We start from the raw sequence: 20,776 nt of genomic DNA on the forward strand, positions 1-20,776 counted from the left end.
CTTCTTCAAATATGTATGTTTTCCTTAAACATATGATTGGTATATTAGGTAAAAATAAGCCATCTTGCAAGCCTTGAAAACTAAGTGGGTTTTTTTTTTTTTTTTAATTGAAGTATAGTTGATTTACATTCCTGTTATACAGCAAAGTGACTTGGTTATACATAAATGTATTTACACACATTTTTTAAAAAATATTCTTTTCTATTATGGTTTATTGTAGGATTTTTTTTTAAACTGCTTTACAGTGCGGTTTGACATGTAAACCTTATTTCTTTCTCATACCTCTCTGTTGTGGACCTGACTGACACTTGTTAATGGAGACTCACTTCCAAATAGTGACTTGGGATCCAGACACCTTAGTATATATGCTTCAAGGGTCGCTATGATGGGCTCTTAAAGATTTGGGCCTTGGAAGTGATCCACATCACTTCTGTTCGTAGGCCAGTAGCCAAAAACAGTCATAAGACCCCACCTAACCATGAGTGGGTGGAAAATCTGGGAGGCACATGGATATTCAGGGAAAAGTAGGAGTAACCATCACAAATGTAAACCATCACTGAGGATTTATATTCTGAGCTAAGCATCTGAGCTCTCCAATTAATCATGTCACATAGACAAGCTCTCATTCTGCACATCTTGTTCTGTCCTCATTTTAGACCTTAAAAAAAATAATGAAACACTGGAATAAATATTTGCAAGCAAGTCTGCTCAAGGATGAAACTGTTTGAAAAACAGTACATACAATCTGCTTCCCCCCAAAATATAATCTGAAATTTAAGACCAAAACAAATGTCCCAAATTAGAAGTTATAACCTTTGTAGTCAACAAAATTGGATGGGGCTTAATGTCCATTTTTAATATCCTCCTTTTGAACTATAATTAGTCATTATAACTCCTCGATCTCATTGTTCTCTCCCACAGCTTTATCAATTTACACACTTGATTTCACTGTTTGTTGCCCTTTAAACATTTCAGATCTGCCAGATCCTTTACCAGTTTTAAACAGTTCAAAATATATACTCCATATTTGTATAAAAATACGTTTCCACAAGTCTGTTTTATTCAAACTATTACTGATATGCTGTCAAGAAGTTTCCAAATTCTGTTTTTTTTTTTTTTCTTTCTGACATTATACACATTACAGCTCTTCCAAACAATTCAGTTTTTGAATAAATATATACAGGTCCATACTTTTGAAATTATGAAATTTTAATTAATTCCATTATTGCTCACATTTCTAGCACAATACTGAATAGATGTTAAAATGGTGTTAAAATCAACAAGCCACACACAGTGAGCAGTGCCATCTGTAACTATGGTAACAACATTAGTTTCAGTGAAAATACACCTCAGGACACACTCTTCTTTGGAAATCCACTGTTTTCACATATTTCTACTTTAGAACAATTTCTTGAAGGGTAATGATAAAATAGAGAGTTTTTAGTCACTATATCCTGGAGAAGGAAATGGCAACCCACTCGAGCATTTTTGCCTGGAAAATTCCAAGGACAGAGGAGACTGGTGGGCTATAGTCCAGGAGGTTGCAAAAGAGTTGGAAACAACTGAGTAATTGAACACAAGCATGAGTCAGTATATAGATATAATGCTTTTGCATTTTACTAAAAACGGTCTTAAGATATATGAAACCAAATTCATTCAATTCAAAATACTTACTGAAAGGCTAATACAACATATGGCCACCAAGCAGGTTACTCATAAACTGACCACTCCCTGTCTCCATCCTTTCGCCGGGATGTTGAGGATAACAGTGGTATGGGTTTCTTTTTACAACATCTTAGTACTTTGTATATTACTCTATCCAACTTGGGGCCGCCTACATATTCTTTTATTCAGGAACAGATTGTACAGTCTTTCTCAAGTCTTTACCTCCTATATCATATCCGAAGAACACATAGATTTATTTTTTAATTTGGGTCTGTTAAATTGAAAACTCCTATTTCCTTCAGGGATCATTTTGATTCAAATACAAAATCTCAGACATAAAACCAACTCCCAGTACTCATACAAGGACCTACTGTATGCCAGGCTACAAGCTAAGTTCTAAAACTGAAAAGACTGGATAAGGACCAGTCCCTTCTGTCAGAAGCTTGTGACTGGGCTTTCCTGGTGGCTCAGTAGTAAAGAATCTGCCTGTGAAGGTAGGAAACACAGGTTCAATTTCTGGTCCAGGAAGATCCCACATGCCATGGAGCAGCTAAGCCTGTGCACCACAATTGTTGAGCCTGTGCTCTACAGCCCAGGAGCTGAAACTGCTGAAGCCTGCATGCCCTACTGTCAGTGCTTAACAAAAAGAAAAGCCACCAAAATGAGAAGCCCACTCATTGCAACTAGAGAGTAGCCCCTGCTTGCTGCAACAAGAGAAAAGCCCGTGCAGCAAAGAAGACCTAGCATAGCCAAAAATAAATAAAATTATATAAAAAAACAAAAGCTTATGGCCTTATTGAGTAAAATGAAATAAGTAATTCAGTTATGTTAAGTACTCAGGAAAACAGTTCCAATTAGAGAGGAAGTATAAGCGATTATCCCTGTTCAGTATCAATTGCTGTGTAGTAAACTATGCAGAACCTAGTGACTCAGAACAATGTTATCTTTGTCTCTTGCGGCTCTGTAGGTTAACTGGGTTCAGCTGGGTGGTTCTTGCTTGGGGACTCACATGTGGTTGCAGGCACAAGTCAACTATAAGGACAACAGTCATCTGAAGGTTCAGTTGAGCTTGAGGTCCAAATAATTCACTCAGTGCCAAATGATGTAGGAATTGAGTTTTCACTGTTGGAGTGCTTGTTGTGGCATGGACTTTCCACAGAATGGCACCTGGATTCCAAATGGAGAGCCTAGGAATGAATGTTCCAAGAAATCAAAGCCATGGGGTCCTGCATGACTCAGCTTGGAAGTTATGCAGAGTAAGTTCAACTGCACTCCATTGGTTGCAGATAGCCCACCCAGGTTCAAGGTGAAAAGGAACCATGCAGAGGTTGAATCTTGGGATAAGTCATTGAGGACCGTCTTTGGAGACTTGATATCACAGACACCTAAATCATTTAGGTTTCAAAAATACACATACTTTTTAATTTCCTCTCCTTTTGGCTCACAGAAGACCAAAAGGAAAGCCCTCTTAGGACAATATGAAAGTCAATGAAGTCACTCTCGAGTTATATGAGCAGCACCTGACTTTAGTCAAGCATCCAGGGTGCAAGGCATATCAAAGGAGGGAAGGATGATCAAGAAAGGCGTGGGGGCAACATCTGAATAAGTGAGAGCTTAAGCAAATTAGAACTACTCTAGTACACTTCCCTTCAACAACTTCAGCAGGAACAAATTTCCTTAATCCCCCAAAACCCAAAACAGAGATGATTTTCACAGTTTGTCTGAATCACCCAATCTTTGTGTCACAGAAAACCTGTCTTCAGTGCTGTACTTTACTAGCCCTGTGCTGGGTATGAGAGGGAAAAAATGTGACTTATCCTTTCCTGCCACAAAGGAACTTTTAAAATGCATTTGGTTTTTATAATCAAACTCCTCAATTTTCTAATGTCATGGAAGTTATTTTGTCTACTCAAAACCAATGATTGTTTCAGTTGTAATTGAGTCTGATTATTTCTATATGGATGTTGTCAATGGTCCATATTACCCAGTGAACACAGATTAGCAGTTTCTAAGGTAGATAAAATATAGAAAACAATCCACTTCATCAGTGCTAACTGGGAATATGCTAGCTATCCCTTATTTCAGAATAAGGTGTCCCAATTCCTCCTTTTAAAATATTGTATCTTCAAACTAAAAAAGGAATTCCTGAAAAAAATCATACAATTTATATCATTTTTATTTATATTAGCCTTCATGAAAAAATTTGAAAGCATGTTCAGTTCAGTTCAGCCGCTCAGTCGTGTCCGACTCTTTGCAACCCCATGAATCGCAGCACGCCAGGCTTCTCTGTCCATCACCAACTCCCGGAGTCCACACAAACCCATGTCCATTGAGTCGGTGATGCCATCCAACCATCTCATCCTCTGTCGTCCTCTTCTTCTCCTTCCCCCAATCTCTCCCAGTATCAGAGTCTTTTCCAACGAGTCAACTCTTCGCATGAGGTGGCCAAAGTATTGGAGTTTTAGCTTCAACATCTGTCCTTCCAATGAACACCCAGGACTGATCTCCTTTAGGATGGACTGGTTGGATCTCCTTGCAGTCCAAGGGACTCTCAAGAGCCTTCTCCAACATCACAGTTTAAAAGCATCAATTCTTCGGTGCTCAGCTTTCTTTACAGTCCAACTCTCACATCCATACACGACTACTGGAAAAAACCACAGCCTTGATAGACAGAAATTTGTTGACAAAGTAATATCGCTGCTTTTTAATACGCTGTCTAGGTTGGTCATAACTTTCCTTCCAAGAAGTAAGTGTCTTTTAATTTCATGGCTGCAGTCACGATCTGCAGTGATTTTGGAGCCCAGAAAAATAAAGTCAGCCACTGTTTCCCCATCTATTTGCCATAAAGTGATGGGACCGGATGCCATGATCTTACTTTTATGAATGTTAAGCTTTAAGCCAACGTTTTCACTCTCCTCTTTCACTTTCATCAAGAGGCTCTTTAGTTCTTCTTCACTTTCTGCCATAAGAGTGGTATTATCTGCATATCTGAGGTTATTGATATTTCTCCTGGCAATCTTGATTCCAGCGTGTGCTTCCTCCAGCCCAGGGTTTCTCATGAGTACTCCGTATATAAGTTAATAATTCTGAAAGAGATGGGAATACCAGACCACCTGACCTGCCTCTTGAGAAACCTGTATGCAGATCAGGAAGCAACAGTTACAACTGGACATGGAACAACAGACTGGTTCCAAATAGGAAAAGGAGTAGATCAAAGCTGTATATCGTCACCCTGCTTATTTAACTTATATGCAGAGTACATCATGAAAGCATGAACTTGAAAAAAAATGTAAAGCTTTTGCTTTTGGCTTAAAGCTCAGACTCTATTAGTTTTCTATATTGGCCACAAGGTGGGGCTCTGATGTCATAATTTAGCATGATTTGTAAAATGTATATCTATATAAATACAACTGAAAATAATACAACAAAATTTAATAATCTCATTTTTAAAATATGCATTTTCAATTGTCTAATCATTTATGCTCAGTGGAAGAAAGTTATGCTTTAATTTGTCCATTTCTCACCTGGAAGTTGTGCTGTGTGCTTAGCCACTCAGTCATGTCCAACTCTGCAACCCCATGGACTGTAGCCCGCCAGGCTCCTCTGTCCATGGCAATTCTCCAGGCAAGAATACTGGAGTGGGTTGCCATGTCCTCCTCCAGGGGATCTCCCCAACCCAGGGATCGAACCCAGATCTTCCGCATTGAAGGTGGATCCTTTACTGTCTGAGCCTCCAGGGAAGCTCTGTCAAATATAAAATTCTCCTGAGTAGATGCAGAATTTTATATCATGATGCGATTTCCTTAAGGACTCTTTCTATCATTGCAGACTACGTTCCTAAAGGAAAAGTTACTCAACTTAAACCAGTGTTAAGAAAAATGTCTTTTAGAGCTATTTTAAAAAATTATTTTATGTTATGTCAGTTTCTGCTGTACAACGTGAATCAGCTATATGTATACATATATCCCCTCCCTCTTCAGCCTCCCTCCCACCCCCTCAGCACATCCCTTCAGGTTATCACAGAGCACCCAGCTGAGCTCCTTTCAATAAATAAATAAAATTACTTTATAATTAAGCACAGAGAAGTTCACTACTTATTAAAATCTACATTTTTTTTTTTCTCCTCTACATCCCTTAATTCTCTTTTGCAATCTAATATTTACTTTGGGATGAAGATAATTTGAAAGGAACAACATTTTCCTTAAATTACTGATAGCATGCACCATGTTTTCCATTTACTTTGTTAAAACTGTTCTTTAAGTTGTTAACTTGTTTTGTATTGTTAAATAGATAGAAATTCTTTTCCAATTTTCAAAATAGTTTAATTAATCAGATTTTTAAAACATTTTCAGTAAAGATAGAATAGCATGGTAAAAATAATCATTGTTGCTTGATTTACCAAAAAAATAAATACCACCTCAAAAACCAGCAAAAAACTTACTTTTCCAGATGAATATTTTCTAATTTATTTTATTCTATTAAGAATAAAACAAAAATATTAAAAACAATCTTTAAAATTAAAAAGAAAACTGCAGGACAATTTAAAATTTATGAAGTCCACATATCTCTAGTATACACATCCATCTTTCCAATTTTCTGATTCTTTGTACTAGAATAACTTAGCCATATAGTACTTTGCATTTTTAAAGCATGTTTATGTGTACTGTTTTCTACTCTTTCATTGCTTATTTCTTAGTGTATTTCTCCTTAAATGTAATCCAAAATTCATTGCTTTCATTGAAGAGCTTTATGTTTTTCCCCCTGTTTCTCTCCAACGGCTTTTTATACAAAGACTCATACTAAAAGAAATCTGGAGCTTGCTATTCTGAAACATCACAGATAAACAATGTTGCTTAACAAAGTCTGCTTTCATGAAGTCTTAAAGACTTCAATTTTCCAAAACACCCAGTTTCTAGGTATTTACTGAAACTGACTCTTAACTGATAATTTTGTTTGACTTTCCTACAACTTGAAGGGATTTGTTGTATGGACACTCTATTCCAATGAATGGCAGGCCCCAAAAATGTCATACAAGATAGGCTTTAGGGTTTAGCAAGCAATGAAATTAAGAAAGATATTTGACAGACAGGAAAACAGGAATGAAGGAATATGCAAAGAGATTCTGTCATTAGCACGAATCACTCAATTTATATGTTAATTGTTTTCCATGTTTATTCTCTAGAAAGGTGCTTGATCTGTTAGGTAAGTTACCAATAAAGGTAAAGTGCTAGTATTTTTCAAAAATAAAGCAAAGGGAAGAAAATTAACATATTGGACTATTACTAAAGTATCCATACTCAGGGAAAATATTCACATTGATTCCCATGCACATTAAGAATTAGATAACATTAGCATTTAAAGCCCTTCAGTAATATATGTATACACACAAACACACACACACACTCATATACACGTACCGTCACCAATTCTTACTATTGTCATTAATACACTTCCTTTACTCAAATTAAATTACAAATAGGATTGCTTCTTTCTACTGTTTTTATCTTTCTTTAAATTAAAAATTAGTACACAAATATATTTTCATAGTAAAAGATTTTAGTTCCTCAAAAAATTAAGAACTGCAATGATATGATCTTCCACTTCTGAGAACACATCCAAAGGAAACAAAATCATTACCCCCAAAAGCTGTTTGCACTCCCATGTTCACTGAAGCATTACTTACAACAGCCAAGACATAGAAACAACCTAAAGTGTCTATTAATCAATGAATGGTTAAAGAAAATGGAAAATATGATGTGTATACACACACACACGTGCACACATTTGCAAGAGGAGGAATATAATTCAACCATGAAAAAGAAATATTGCCATTTGTGACCACATGGATGAGGCTCAAGAGCATTGTAGTCAGTGAAGTAAATCAGACAAACACATATAAGTGTGTTCTCACTTGAATATGGAATTAAACAAAAAAAAAACAAAACTGAACTCACAGAAACAGAGAACAGATTATTGGTTGCCAAAGCTGAACACGTGTCAGCTTACAGCTTCCTCTATCCATCTAATCCTGCCTGTTTTCCATCTTCCAAATTTTTGATCTACTTATGGACATTTGTCACACTTTCACTAATCATGACTTGTTCTTTTTAAGAGTACACTTCATATCATTTCAAGAAGTCTGGGATGAGGGGGAACACAGAAAATATGCTCAACTGGTTGCCTTCATCCAATTTCTGAAAACATGGCATGAGATTAAAATAGTTACTATAAATCACCACCCACAACTGTAAAGAATTAGGATCTACTTATGTCTTTCATGTCAAATGTACCAGAAGGGACATTAAGCTGGCTTACACTAGTAGAACTATTTTTTATAACCAAAGTCTGTTCTGAATGGTTGGTATCCATGACATAGCAGTACATATTTAGAAGAGCATCCTTGAAGTACAATAGTATAATTCACAAATAATTAATAAAATGTCTTCTACCAAACTGATGGATAGTAGAAATTATTGGATATGAAGTGCCACCAAAGAGCAGAAACAAGGTAGAATTACAACTCTTTATCTCCTAAATCCATCTCTCAGTAATTATAACATCTTGTTCACCACATTTTTAGTGACTGGGCCAGTGCCTGGACCATAGTAGGGACTTGAAAAACACCACTGAATAAATACATACATAATAAACAAATGTTTTGTCTATTTTCTCACTTGTGAAATAAATCAGATGAACTCCCTAGTCAGTCTGAAATGGAAGATACTATAATTCAATTGGAAATTCAATAAATAGTGTTCATTTAGTTTGGATATCAGTAAACATACCAAGCAAAATAAAATCACAGCTTATTCTATCTAGATATTCTTTCAGTCCCCCCCCCCCCACCATCATTCTCTTCTAAACATAAATGACCAATAATAAAGAGAACAGAAACATTTTAAATTATTTTATTTTTCATAATTTTCTAACACACAGTGTTAGAAAAATGAAATTTGGCACCATGACTTAAAACTTTTTTTTCAAGTTTAACCTTTAAATTAAAAACAGTAGCTACAATGAGAATATTTAAACCTCACTCAGAATAATGGTGAAAAAATCAAGTCACAAAATTGTTTGTGTTGGGAAATTTTTTGAAAGTGGGATAAAAGAAAAGTAATAAAAACAGTAAGAAGGATAAAATGGAGACTATGCTGTGAAGACAAAAAAGTGAATCACCCTCCTGAAAAAAAGAATTAGGAGGAAGACAGAAGGTAAAAGGGAAGAACAAAGGCTCACCAACTTTATTTTCCTGATACAAAATTCAAGTACTTAGTGTTTTATTAAAAAAAAAAAAATCATGTGTTATTACTAAATCTCAATGAAATTTTCCTTTTCCTCATTTTCTAGAATTAAAAATGACCCTGTCTTGACTTAAGGGCACTTGATGATCTTAAGTTGATGCTTGATGTACTTTTGAAGAAATCAAAAGACTTGAAAGCTTTCCTAAATCTAACATCTACTTAATCTAATCCACCTTGGAAAATTTATCTGAAGGACCATAAGGCTTGATTTCTAAGGCAAATGTAAAAAACAATCTAACAATCTAAACAAAAATGTTTTCCACTGGATATGTACCTCAGTTGTATTTTCTGCTAAGTTTCTTGAGGAAAAACATTGCATTATATATTTTTCCTCATATTCCTTCAATAACCACCAAAAAACGTCCCAGAATAGGTGGTCAAAGAAAGTACTTATGCAATTAGTCGCATACAAATCCAGTTAGAACTCCAGTTTTCCTGCATTTCAAAACTTGAAATTTTCATTTATATCCATTTTGTCTACATGGTGATAAACAAAATTCTTCTCACTCTTTTAATAAGAAAATATTATTAGTCTCATTTGTCACTTGTACATCTGTACCTGAATCAACTAAAACACAAATTCGGAAAACTGTCATTATTCTCAGAGACAATAAGGCATAGAAATAAATAATTGCTTTTACATTTTTTTTCCTTTCTCTTCTTCAATCTGTGTTTTAAGGCTCAGAGCAGACATTTAGAAATATCAAACAATTTTTTTAGGAAAAGTTTTTCAAATGTTTGGCCTAAAGTGAAGTTGTTTTGTGGAAGTTATTTAAATATTCCTCTCATCTTCTCAAGGACAACTGCAAAGGCATGTTCATGCCAGTCATCCATTCCAAAGAAAACTCAATTCAATGAAAAGAAAATAACTTAGGGATCTATAAAGGACACAGCGATGTATCTCGTTCCGTTTTTAACAGGAAGTCCTTCATGCAGATGGGTGAGTCTCCCTGGATGCATGAAACTCCAGCCTTTCCTTGGTGACTCAATAGAGCAATTGTACCTTAGAAATTTGCATCCACCTCCCTAGAAGGATAGAGAAATAAATGTATCAACTTATTATATTTCAATTTTAATGAGTGATAAAATTCAAATGATGCTAAGCAGAATCTAAAAAAAAAAAAAGATAAGGCAAAGGCCATTTCATAATGACATATTTGTTTTGAAAAAATATAAAATAGAAAAACCATAATAACCTGAAAATCTTCTCCCACATTATTGAGTGCAATGTTGATGGTAAATGTAGAAGCATCATGATGAGGACGAAGGGAGCGCTGTCTTTCAGGGGAGTATTTTACTACAAAATTCAAGAGTGCAAATCCCTAAAAAAAGCAAAGTAAGCTAATGGATTCGCTTATCAATAAAAACATAAAATAGCACATTTGTGTAAAAACTGAGTAGGTAGCAGTAGTGGGAGGATAACTACCTTAGTATAATAGCCTGCAAAGACTTTCAGTGTGACAGGCGCAATAAACTCCCGGATAAAATGAAGCCATACATTTTCCAGACCAATTTGCTTCATGTGGATATCATCGGTTGGGACATTTTCATAGCCACCAGATATACGGCTATCCTGGAAAGAGCATTCATGACATTATAAAGTGTGGTCCATGTGCAATTCACACTGACTTTGTCTTGGAATTTTTTTCAACCACAAGATCATAATAGACAATAAAAATAACAGTTCAATTATGGTGTACCATCTGCTTTATTGCACAACTATCAAAATAACTTAGATAACATGGCTTTGCAAATGTATCAGTTATGAAGCAAAGTATTATAGAGTAAGTAGACTGCTTTCCTATTTATTTAACAGATATTTGAGGTCTAATGAGAAAATAAATACAATTGATCACCAAAGCCTTTTCATGTCCCTTTAAAAATGAGTTTTTTGACCCTTCAGGAAGTCTTAGCTGCTTGATGGGCATAGATTTTGTTTGTCTGCACCTTGGACTACTACCTGTCACTGAAAATAAACTTTTCCTGCCAATCTTCTCACTTCTATCTTGTGGCCCCCAAATTCCTTCCATGATTGCTTTTCATTTTCCTACAACCTGCCAACTTCAAGTTCTTCCACATACTTCAAACTTCTGCCTTCCTGATCAGCTGACTAGGTGGGTATATATTTGAGCAGAGGCATTAATATTCCAGAGTATTCCACTAAAATTGCTTGGTCCTATAAAGGACCTGGTATCTGTGGGTTCTCAGAGGAAAAGAAATACATTGAACCACCAACAGGAATGCCTCCTGTCAAGTCTTTGAATGTAAATGCAATACTGTATTACACCAAAGGCATTCAAACAGATTCCTCCTTCCTATGTTTACACACAAAAAAATAGCTTTATCAGTCAACTAGATAAACTTTGTTTTGGTATTTTCACTATAGCTCACTGTGAAAACACAGAGTTAAAAAAAAAAAAAAATGGCCTTGGAGAAGAGCAATATCACACAATAGGACTATATGACCTTACCATCCCCAGCCAGGGGACACAGACCCCGAAGGATCACCCAGTGTAATTGGAGATAAAATTGAGGCCCAGATAGATCAAATGTTAAAAAACGATTGGCAGAATTAGATGAAAATCATAGTTCTCTTGACAGCCTTAGGTAGCCCCTTCATTGAGGTCTAGGACTCAGAGATTTAAGACAAAAAGTACAAACCTCCTTCACCTTCTCTAAATACCTATACTCCTCCTTGCCCTACATACACATTTTAGTTCTTAATGTAAAATAATAACTTACATGATGCTTCCCTCCAGACCACTGGCCATAATGCTCCATTTCTTCCACCAATTCATCACAGGCTTTTTCAGAAAATATAGGAAACCAAAAAACATCTGGACAAGGCTACATATAAAACATGACACCACCATTAAGAGAGTAACATTTTATGTCTTTTTACTAACAAATGGCATTTCAAAAGTAATATTCAGTATTTATCTCACTTAGATGTCTTTTTAAGAAGTTTGCCCAACAATACTGACACTACTGTTCCAAACAATAGATTTTTAAAAAACAATTTCTTTTTTTTTTTTTTTTTGCATTTTAACCTTTATGAAGTCAAGACCTGTTCTTAGACTCATGATTGGCTAGGCAGCCACTGTGACATAGTTGCTAATGACACAGGGAATGTACACCTGGTCAGATGCTGATTTTGTTCTCAACATGTGTGCATGTGTGCAAATGCATGTGTGCACATGCATACATACATCTAGTTGGTGCTACATTTGTTGACCTGCTCTTTGACACATCTTTTTAAATGATACATTATGATTTGTCATTGAAATGAAATGTTATTATGTATACGGTGCCCTATGACATACAACACCTTTGCCTCAGTAAGTCTAACAGAGCTCTTTCAATGTGCGTCATAGTTTAATTGGCAGTATTTTTTTTCCTTTCTCACAGTGAACAAAATAACAGCATCTCAGAATTAAAGACCCTTTACATTCTCTGAAATAAGGTATTAGCAATAATTTGGAACATTAATCTAAAGCAGAGTTCATTTTGAAAGAAACCTCTTTGAGAAGTGATGTTTGGAGTCCAATTTCTTCAAAGATGAACTTTCACTGAAAGAGGCTTACACCAGAGATCTGTCAAAAATTTATTTCTGAAATGGTTATGACATTGGGAGTATGCTAAAAAAAATAGCATGACCTTAATATTATTGTTAATTTTCATTTTTCTACATGTTAAACTATCTGACCTTCAAGGCTGTAAAATTGGTAATTAAGTCACATGAACTTTACCTAAAGGACAGTTTCTCTACTTTCACAACACCCTCTGCTAGAGAGTATTATGTTAATAATATTCCCTACTAGAAAGTATAACAAAAATGCTCTATATATCATAGTAATTTCTAATACAAACCTGTTCAACTATATTTTCAGTGAAAATCTTTGAGTAATCTCGGTTTATATACTTTTCCTTCCAGTCCTACGGGGGGAAAAAAAATCAATTGTTCAGATTAAAGCAAAAACCTTTCCACGAATACTTTAAAGGAAAATATAAAGTATATGCACTTTAGAAACTGCTCAAGCAATTTATAAACAACTATGTGTAGTAGACAAAATAGAAACTTTCAGAAACCAGAGTTTATGCTTTCTAAACTTTGCCTGATTTTTTTGTATGTTGAAAACATTCTGTGAAAGTCTTTATTTATGCAGTTTTATAACTCTATTTTAAATTCTGAGTAATCTTATAGTCTCTACATCTGTATGCTATATTCTATGGATATACATGAGTTGTGTGTGTTTAGTCTCTCAGTCATGTCCAACGGTAGCCCATCAGGCTCCTCTGTCCATGGGGACTCTCAAGGTAAGAATAATGGAGTGGGCTGCCATACCCTCCTCCAGGACACTTATACATAGTTGTAGGCAAATATGCGTGTTTTAAAAGTGAAAGATAGGGAACATAACTCTAGCAACAAACATTAGTAAAAATTAGCAAATTAATCAACTTGGCCTTGCTTATACACTTTTATAGTGAAGTACTCTAAAATAATTTTGATTTTTTAAGATATATTCAAAATGTGTATTTTCACTTCAGCTTTAGATTAGTATCAAAGAATGTTCAATGGGGTTACTAACATTATCATAACTTTCAGTTAACAGAAATTAAGGTTTAAGACCATGTATTGAAAAATAGATCTTCTTCATACTAACTCATGCACCTGAATCTTCTCTTAACCTAATCACTGACACACCAACCTCACACTAAGATACAACAATTTTTGTCAATATCAACTAAGGAATCTCTTTCCTGGGTTAAGTGTTTTACTTAAAAACCCAATATTTAAAGGGCATATCTTAAAATAAGATTCAATATCCACAATGATCTTTTCTTAAATATATTTAGACTGTTTAACAAAATTCTTAGTGTTCTCTTTGCAAAGTACAAATAGTAAGCAAGTAGGGAAAAACTGAGGTAAGGACTCAAAATAATTTCAATCAAAATATGTTTCAAAAAATATTTGTCTGAAATATATCTTTTGAGGCCACATTTAAAAAAGGTCCTGATAATTTATTTGCCATTCTTAGTTTTACATTTCTCTGCTTATATGTAACTCAGATATTTTTAGATCTGGAAGAACCAAAACTATCTTCAAATTCTTTAACAAAATTAATTTATACATAGTGTGTAAAGTATGTATAGGATGTATAAGGATCAAGTTACTCATTATCCCCTTTAATATTTATTGGTTCTCTGATTCTAAAATATGGGGGGGGGAATTAAAAGTAAATAATCATACATAACATTTCAGAATCTTTAAAGATTTTTAAGTATTCGTTTTTGGTATCATTGTAGATTTTTTGAAGTTAAGGAAATAAGACCCTAAGATTTTACATTAAAGCATTAATATTAACTTTTTATTTTAGACTGGTTTCAAATATCATTGAACAAATTGACTTTATTAAGTTCTTAGTAGTTCTGATAATGGGGTAATATTAAATACTTTGCTATGGGATATCCTTCATGAGACATATCAGTCAAGCTAATTTACCAAAACTAGAACAAAGCCATGGAAAGAAAACCATTTCCAATTTCTGATATATTCATTGCATACTCTCCAAAGATTTTAAATCTCATACAAATATCTACACTTCAGGATATAACTTGGGATTTTTTTTTCAGGAAGCTAGTATTAGCCAAGAAATCAAATAGTTGTATCTCTCAAAATACCAAGTGTTCTAGTGCCAAAGTAAAATAGGTAATTCCATCCTCATCATTTTAAAAAAGAGTCCGTTTTCAATTCTACTCCTGTGAAAGATGGAGATACGCCGCTAAAGTGAAACAGTACTTTTAAGACACACAAAAAAGTCAAAAGATATTCTTTTTCCAACAACAGAGTTTTAGAGACCATTAAATCTACTATTCCCCAAAGTCAACACTTCTACAAAGTAAAAGACAATTCTCAACAGGTGGATTGAGTCTTCGTAATTTAAAACTTGACTAATAGCAAGTAAAAAAACCATAAATAGATTTTAGTGAGTATTTTCCCTTGAATAAATGTGCCATCTTGCCTAAAGAAAACCGATTAAGACAAAAATGAATTAATTCCTGCATGATTCAAAAATTATAGAAAAGAAATAATTTTGGACATAGCTTCATCAACTTAAGACTTTCTCTATATGCTGATTCCACTTTGCAGTTTTCTCTAGCTATCTTTAGAGTACATTCCCAGAATTTTTATTTAAAAACTATTTTAAAATGCATTTTCTCAAACTAACTTCTTGCATTTTCTTTCTGAAAGTCAAAATGTAATATTGTCATACATGAGCTATTCATAAACATTTTCTTCTGAAATTCAGATTGAAAATTTATTGCTGTTTTGAAATACATATAACAGAAATATTAGGAGAAATCAAAGAAACTGATAATTCCGTTATCCAAACTTAATATATCTTTAAAAAGAAAGTTCTTAGACAAGAAATACAATAAATTAGGCCTGTGATTACATAATTAAAAATACTTCTTTAAAGTCTCTTGCTGTATTTCTGTATCATTAACCTAATTGATTTATATCCATTTAGAGTTACAAAAAATAAGTAATAAATGAAGCTGAGTATGAAATACATACCACAGGATTTTCAAAAATCTGCCAGAGGTCATTGTTAAAATGGGAAATATTGTAATTAGCAGTTGATAATAGTCTTCCAAATTCATGTCTATTAGAAATGTACATAAAAACACCCTATATACCAAAAAAATAATAGTATTAATAATATTGGAGGAAAATATGAGAAAATAAGTTTAACCACATGAAAAATTTTACAAAAGATATTAATTTCAACTTTTATCTCTTATTCAGGAACATGCATTTTTATTTTTCATATAAAACATGCATAATTTAAAATAAAAGTAGAATTTGATTAATTACGAATTCAGACACCACACAAAACTAATTGATAGCACTGACACTCAACTGAAAAAAAGAGGAGGAAGAAGGACTGTTTTTGTCCCTTTCTCATTGGTCCTAGATGTAGACATCAGGGAAAAAGAATTCCTGTTTGAAAGCAGAAATATTTTTGAGACGCCAAAGTGCAATTAATTGTACCTCTTTTGGCTTCTTTTCCTTTCAAAGAAGATATCACATTTTTAAACAAAAATTCAAATGTCAATATTTTATCAGTCTATTTCATACTTTTACGTTCTGATGTTTCAAGATTGAACACAGAATTTACTCCTGCATTAAGAGGCAACTAAAGAAAATCAGTTTCTTGTCCTTGCCCCAAACCTAAGAAATATGGCAAACACCATTAAGGTAAGGTTGTTTCTTTTTGTACCTGTTTTAATGGTAAAAAGAGTTGGTTATTAATAAAAAGAAAATTAGTGAAGAGTAATCAAATCTCATTTTAATCAGGATGTACTTTATACATACTCCTACCTCTTCTCGCCTTAAAAAAAAACAAAAACAAAAACTGGAGAAACTAGTGAAAGTGAATTTTGTATTTAACTTTTCCATCTGTCACCCATAAAATGCAAATCAGTCTGAAGAACTAACAGCTGAATATCACACATGCCTATCCCCAACACACAAAACACATGCTCACATGTACAAATTCAGAACCAGTGAATACTAACAGTTCACACCAAGCTAAATGAAAAGAAGACTCTTAAAGAAACTTTACTTTTAGGCAATATACAGTATCTAGTATTTTAAATAAATAAACAAAAATAAAAGTAAATAAAATAACACCTTTGGGGGGCTGAGCATTTGGAATGTTTCCGGAGTAGGGGAGTCTTTTTCCCTTTGTAAAGTCTAAAATGAAGAGAAGGATTGGGTAAGTTGACCTGCACATCCACTCTCTCAGGTATTCTTAGGTAAATAAAAATAGCAGCCCTTGAGAAAAAGCTGACATTCTGAAATGTCCTTCACAGACAGCATGCAGAACAAGCAAAGCTTACAGTGCACATAAAGAAACAACTCCAGCCCTTTTTTATTTTTCTGTTGGTCAAACATAAATCCAAGCTCATTCCTTAGTAAGAGTTCTCATTAGATACAAAATTAAGAAAAAGGAAAAAAAAAAAAAGTGTAAGAGAGGCCATTCCAGGGTGCGCTGTTGAGTCAAATAGCCAAACATGAGCACAAATTACAATCACAAGTACTGAGTACATTCAGTGTAACAATGGACAAAGTTTGTAGGAAAAACAAACATATTTCAAGTAACACATGCCTTATTAAACTAGAAAAAAGTACTTGCCAACTTTCCTGATTTTTCCATAAACACATTTGCTTATACAAATTTGAATAAAACAACCCAATCACTTCTAAAACATAAAACCATATAAGTATGTTTTAAGACACACTTATACACTTTGAAAACAATTTTCTACAATCACTTCAAGTTTTATAATGAAAATATATTATAGACTAGCAATGTATGATTAATTTTTCACATAAACAGACTACATATTTTAATTCTCCCAGTTTAGTGGTAAGGGACCTATTTTTTGAAAGCATGGGATGAATAATGACAGAGAAATACTGGATACTGACTTTAGGACAAAAGTGTGTTTTTCTTAAATATGTAAATCATCATTTCACCCAGGCTTCATCTATTAAGTTTAATTAGGTCAGATTTTTTCAGTATAAAATTTCAAATTAAAGACAAATTATTAAAAATGCAAAGTTGATTTGTAACCAGTCTATGCTTACAATTGAATATCTTATTGTTGCCTGTGAGTTAGCCTAAGCCAAACTTTTTTCCAATTGTTTCTGCAGGTGTTGCACAGGCAAGTTATTCTCCATAATTGCTCCCGATAGTTCAATACAGAACCAAAAAATTGGCTAGTACTTACAAATTAGAAAGAAAAGGTCATCAAAACAAATGACACATCAACCGGTAAAGCAAGCCATCTTACAGAGACATTCAAGCAAGCCATCATCATATTCCCTACCATTTCTCTAGCATTTCGGCAAAGAGCCATATCAGGATCCAATTTATCACGAACAAAATAGTTCCTTTCATTCATCTCTGATCGGAGGGTCTTTCCTTTAATTAAGTACACATTAGCCATGTAGGGGACATTCCATATCCCTCTGAAAGTAAAGATAAGACATTCCAAAATACCACAAATACAAAATATTTAAAGTTTTATTTTTATGGTTTTAAAACAAATGCCTTGTATGTTTAAAATTTTGCATATATAAACTATGGAGTCAAGTTACACACAGATACAAACACATTTCATGATATCTGGCATATATACACACACATATACATGAGATTATTTGGTAAACACTATATGAGCGAGTGAGTGAAAGTTGCTCAGTCGTGTCAAAGTCTTTGTGACCCCATGGACAGTATAGTCCATGAAATTCTCCAGGCCAGAATACTGGAGTGGGTAGCCTTTCCCTTCTCCAGAGGATCTTCCCAACCCAGGGATCAAGCCCGGGCCTCCTGCATTATAGGCAGATTCTTTACCAGCTGAGCCACAAGGGAAGTCCAAGAATACTGGAGTGGGTAGCTTATCCCTTCTCCAGAGGATTTTTCCTGATCCATATTATGAGCTAAATTAGTATCTCCCTACATAAACTTCATTTTAAAGTTGATGTGTTTGGCATTTTAGCTGTCATCCCTCACTTTGTTGACCAGTTAGAGTACAATATCCTGATGGGCATTTATGATTAAGCACTTCGATAGCAAAAACATCACATCCAGCTCACAGTGGCTTCCCAGAGCACTGAGCTTCCCTTCCCAAGTCTACACTCAGTGACCACATTGAAAGCTTGAAATCAGCCATAGTAGATGTATTCAGAAGACAAAGATGGGCAAAACTACAAACCAAGGCATCTTCTAACCTCAAGAATCAGTTATTAGACATTTACCAGCACACCACTGAACACAGCCTAAAATTCTCTTAAAATACAGTTTTTCGAAAGTCATTAAGCTATCTCAATTGTCTGTAGAAAAAGGAAGATATAAACATAGCTTGAAGTACACAAGTGATGGAAGACACTGTTTATTTCATCCTTCTTTCTTTCCCACACTTGTCTGCTTACTCTGAACATGACTCATTTCCTAAAAACAATAAAACAGAAGTTTCACTTGAAGGGATATGTTTTGCTTTCACAGAACAGAAAGGGAAGATCCTGACCAAGGAAATGTAGTCAGAGACTGAAAGCAATATACATAGTATCATTTTGTCTTACTAGATGAGCTTCAAAGGAAATGTTCAATCAAAAATATATAGTGTGCCCACGTAATTCAGAAACTAATCACTGGTATGGTAAAGAGTACACTGTTTCATATACACACACACACACGTTGTAAGATGTCATTCTTTCATGCATCTCTTATATATAAGGTACATTCTTCTATTAACTAAATCAAAAGCCTCTACTTTATTCTTTTCCTTTAGACAACAATGACAGGAAGTTGAACTAAAACAGCTTAAATGAAATATGAGTTCTCTATTTCCACTTCTGTGAAGCCTTATTTGTGCCACACCCATGGACATCAGGCGTATAGTCTATACAAATCATCCCAGAAACTATTAAAGTATTTTGAAACAACAGAATATGATTGCAATAATATTTTCTCAGTTATCATGCTTCTTAACTGTAGCTAACAAAAGACTTTATGACATTTATATCATTCAAATTAACTATTACATGCCTATTATAATTTTCACAAGAAAAACATCTCCACAACTCAACTGTTCAAAAACACTGTATGATTTTTTTTTTCTAAACATTAACCCTCTTTAATTGAGCTGATGTATCTGAGAAATTAGGCAAAGCACTTAATGTCTCAGTCACTCTGGTTCAAGTCAGCTGTTTGAAAAAAAAGGATGACATTCTTCTCTATTTTAACCTTAGCAAAAAGCTAATTCAACTGTGACCATCCTTTAGTTTAAAAAATTTCAACTTCTGTGTCTGAAATAAGTATAAATAAGGCACATACTTTGTAGCAAGTATACTCTTTTCAAACTCTAGAAAATGGAAATTATACGGTGAAGAAACTTCTCTTTAAAGCAGAATACCAGCTATATCACACAGAAAATTCTTCAAAAGGAAATGATGGAAGGTTTAGTTGTTGGTGTTTTTGTTGACTCATTTATAAAGTTTATAAGCTATCAAACAACATTTATCCTGGCCACTAAATAAATTAGCTAAATGAAGTTCCCTTTCCAAACTTTAAAAAATACCCCTCTTCTAACAACCATAAGATATCTACCCATGGTAATCATACACTACCTTTTAGCATTTACCACAACTGAGAGTGTGTGCCTTTGAAGATTTATGACATTAAGAACAATTTTTAAAATATTAGTTTTATACTAGTATTGCAGGATCACAAGTGGTCTCCAAGGTCTTCAAATTTCCATTTAACATAAAGGAAAGAGATTAAAAAATGTTTGAAAACTCAATATAATATTATAAGACCATATCTTTACATAAAGATATTTCACATGAAAAGATCAAATCAAGTAACTTACACTCTGTTCCCTTGAACAATATCCACATAATCTTCAGATCGAGCATAGTATCCATCAGGACTCAAGGCCCCCCAGAAGTTGGACCACAGTTTTCCATGACGAGTTACAAGAGGAGCAATGATCTTCCTAAGGAGGGAGAAACAAATTCACATAATTATCCATTTTTTAACTGCCACAAAATTATGTGTTTGGGGCTTAACATGACACAGAAAACAATAAACCTTATTTAACACATATGCAGTTAGTCCAAAAAACTAAAATAAAATAGAAAGGAATTTCTCCCTTCACTTTTCCTTAAACAAGTACATTGCTGATTTTCAATCATGCTTGATAAAAAGACTAATAAAAGAGAAAAAGTAATTGAA

General features: G+C 34.0%; 1 protein-coding gene across 1 annotated transcript in view; it reads right to left on the reverse strand.

The window, feature by feature from the left end:
- Window positions 1–8,557: 8,557 nt before the first annotated feature.
- Window positions 8,558–20,776, reverse strand: part of PLOD2 (procollagen-lysine,2-oxoglutarate 5-dioxygenase 2) — a 117,839-nt gene continuing 105,620 nt past the window's right edge. The window contains exons 12-20 of the mRNA XM_061167810.1: window positions 20,412–20,537; window positions 17,868–18,009; window positions 16,666–16,728; window positions 15,547–15,660; window positions 12,837–12,902; window positions 11,709–11,813; window positions 10,393–10,539; window positions 10,163–10,288; window positions 8,558–9,992 (exon numbers count right to left, since the gene is read on the reverse strand). Coding sequence (XP_061023793.1) covers window positions 9,837–9,992; window positions 10,163–10,288; window positions 10,393–10,539; window positions 11,709–11,813; window positions 12,837–12,902; window positions 15,547–15,660; window positions 16,666–16,728; window positions 17,868–18,009; window positions 20,412–20,537 — 1,045 coding nt within the window. The 3' untranslated portion in view covers window positions 8,558–9,836. The remainder of the gene's footprint in view (window positions 9,993–10,162; window positions 10,289–10,392; window positions 10,540–11,708; window positions 11,814–12,836; window positions 12,903–15,546; window positions 15,661–16,665; window positions 16,729–17,867; window positions 18,010–20,411; window positions 20,538–20,776) is intronic.

This window comes from Dama dama, chromosome 19 (assembly GCF_033118175.1).
Source record: "Dama dama isolate Ldn47 chromosome 19, ASM3311817v1, whole genome shotgun sequence".
Lineage (NCBI taxonomy): Eukaryota > Metazoa > Chordata > Mammalia > Artiodactyla > Cervidae > Dama > Dama dama.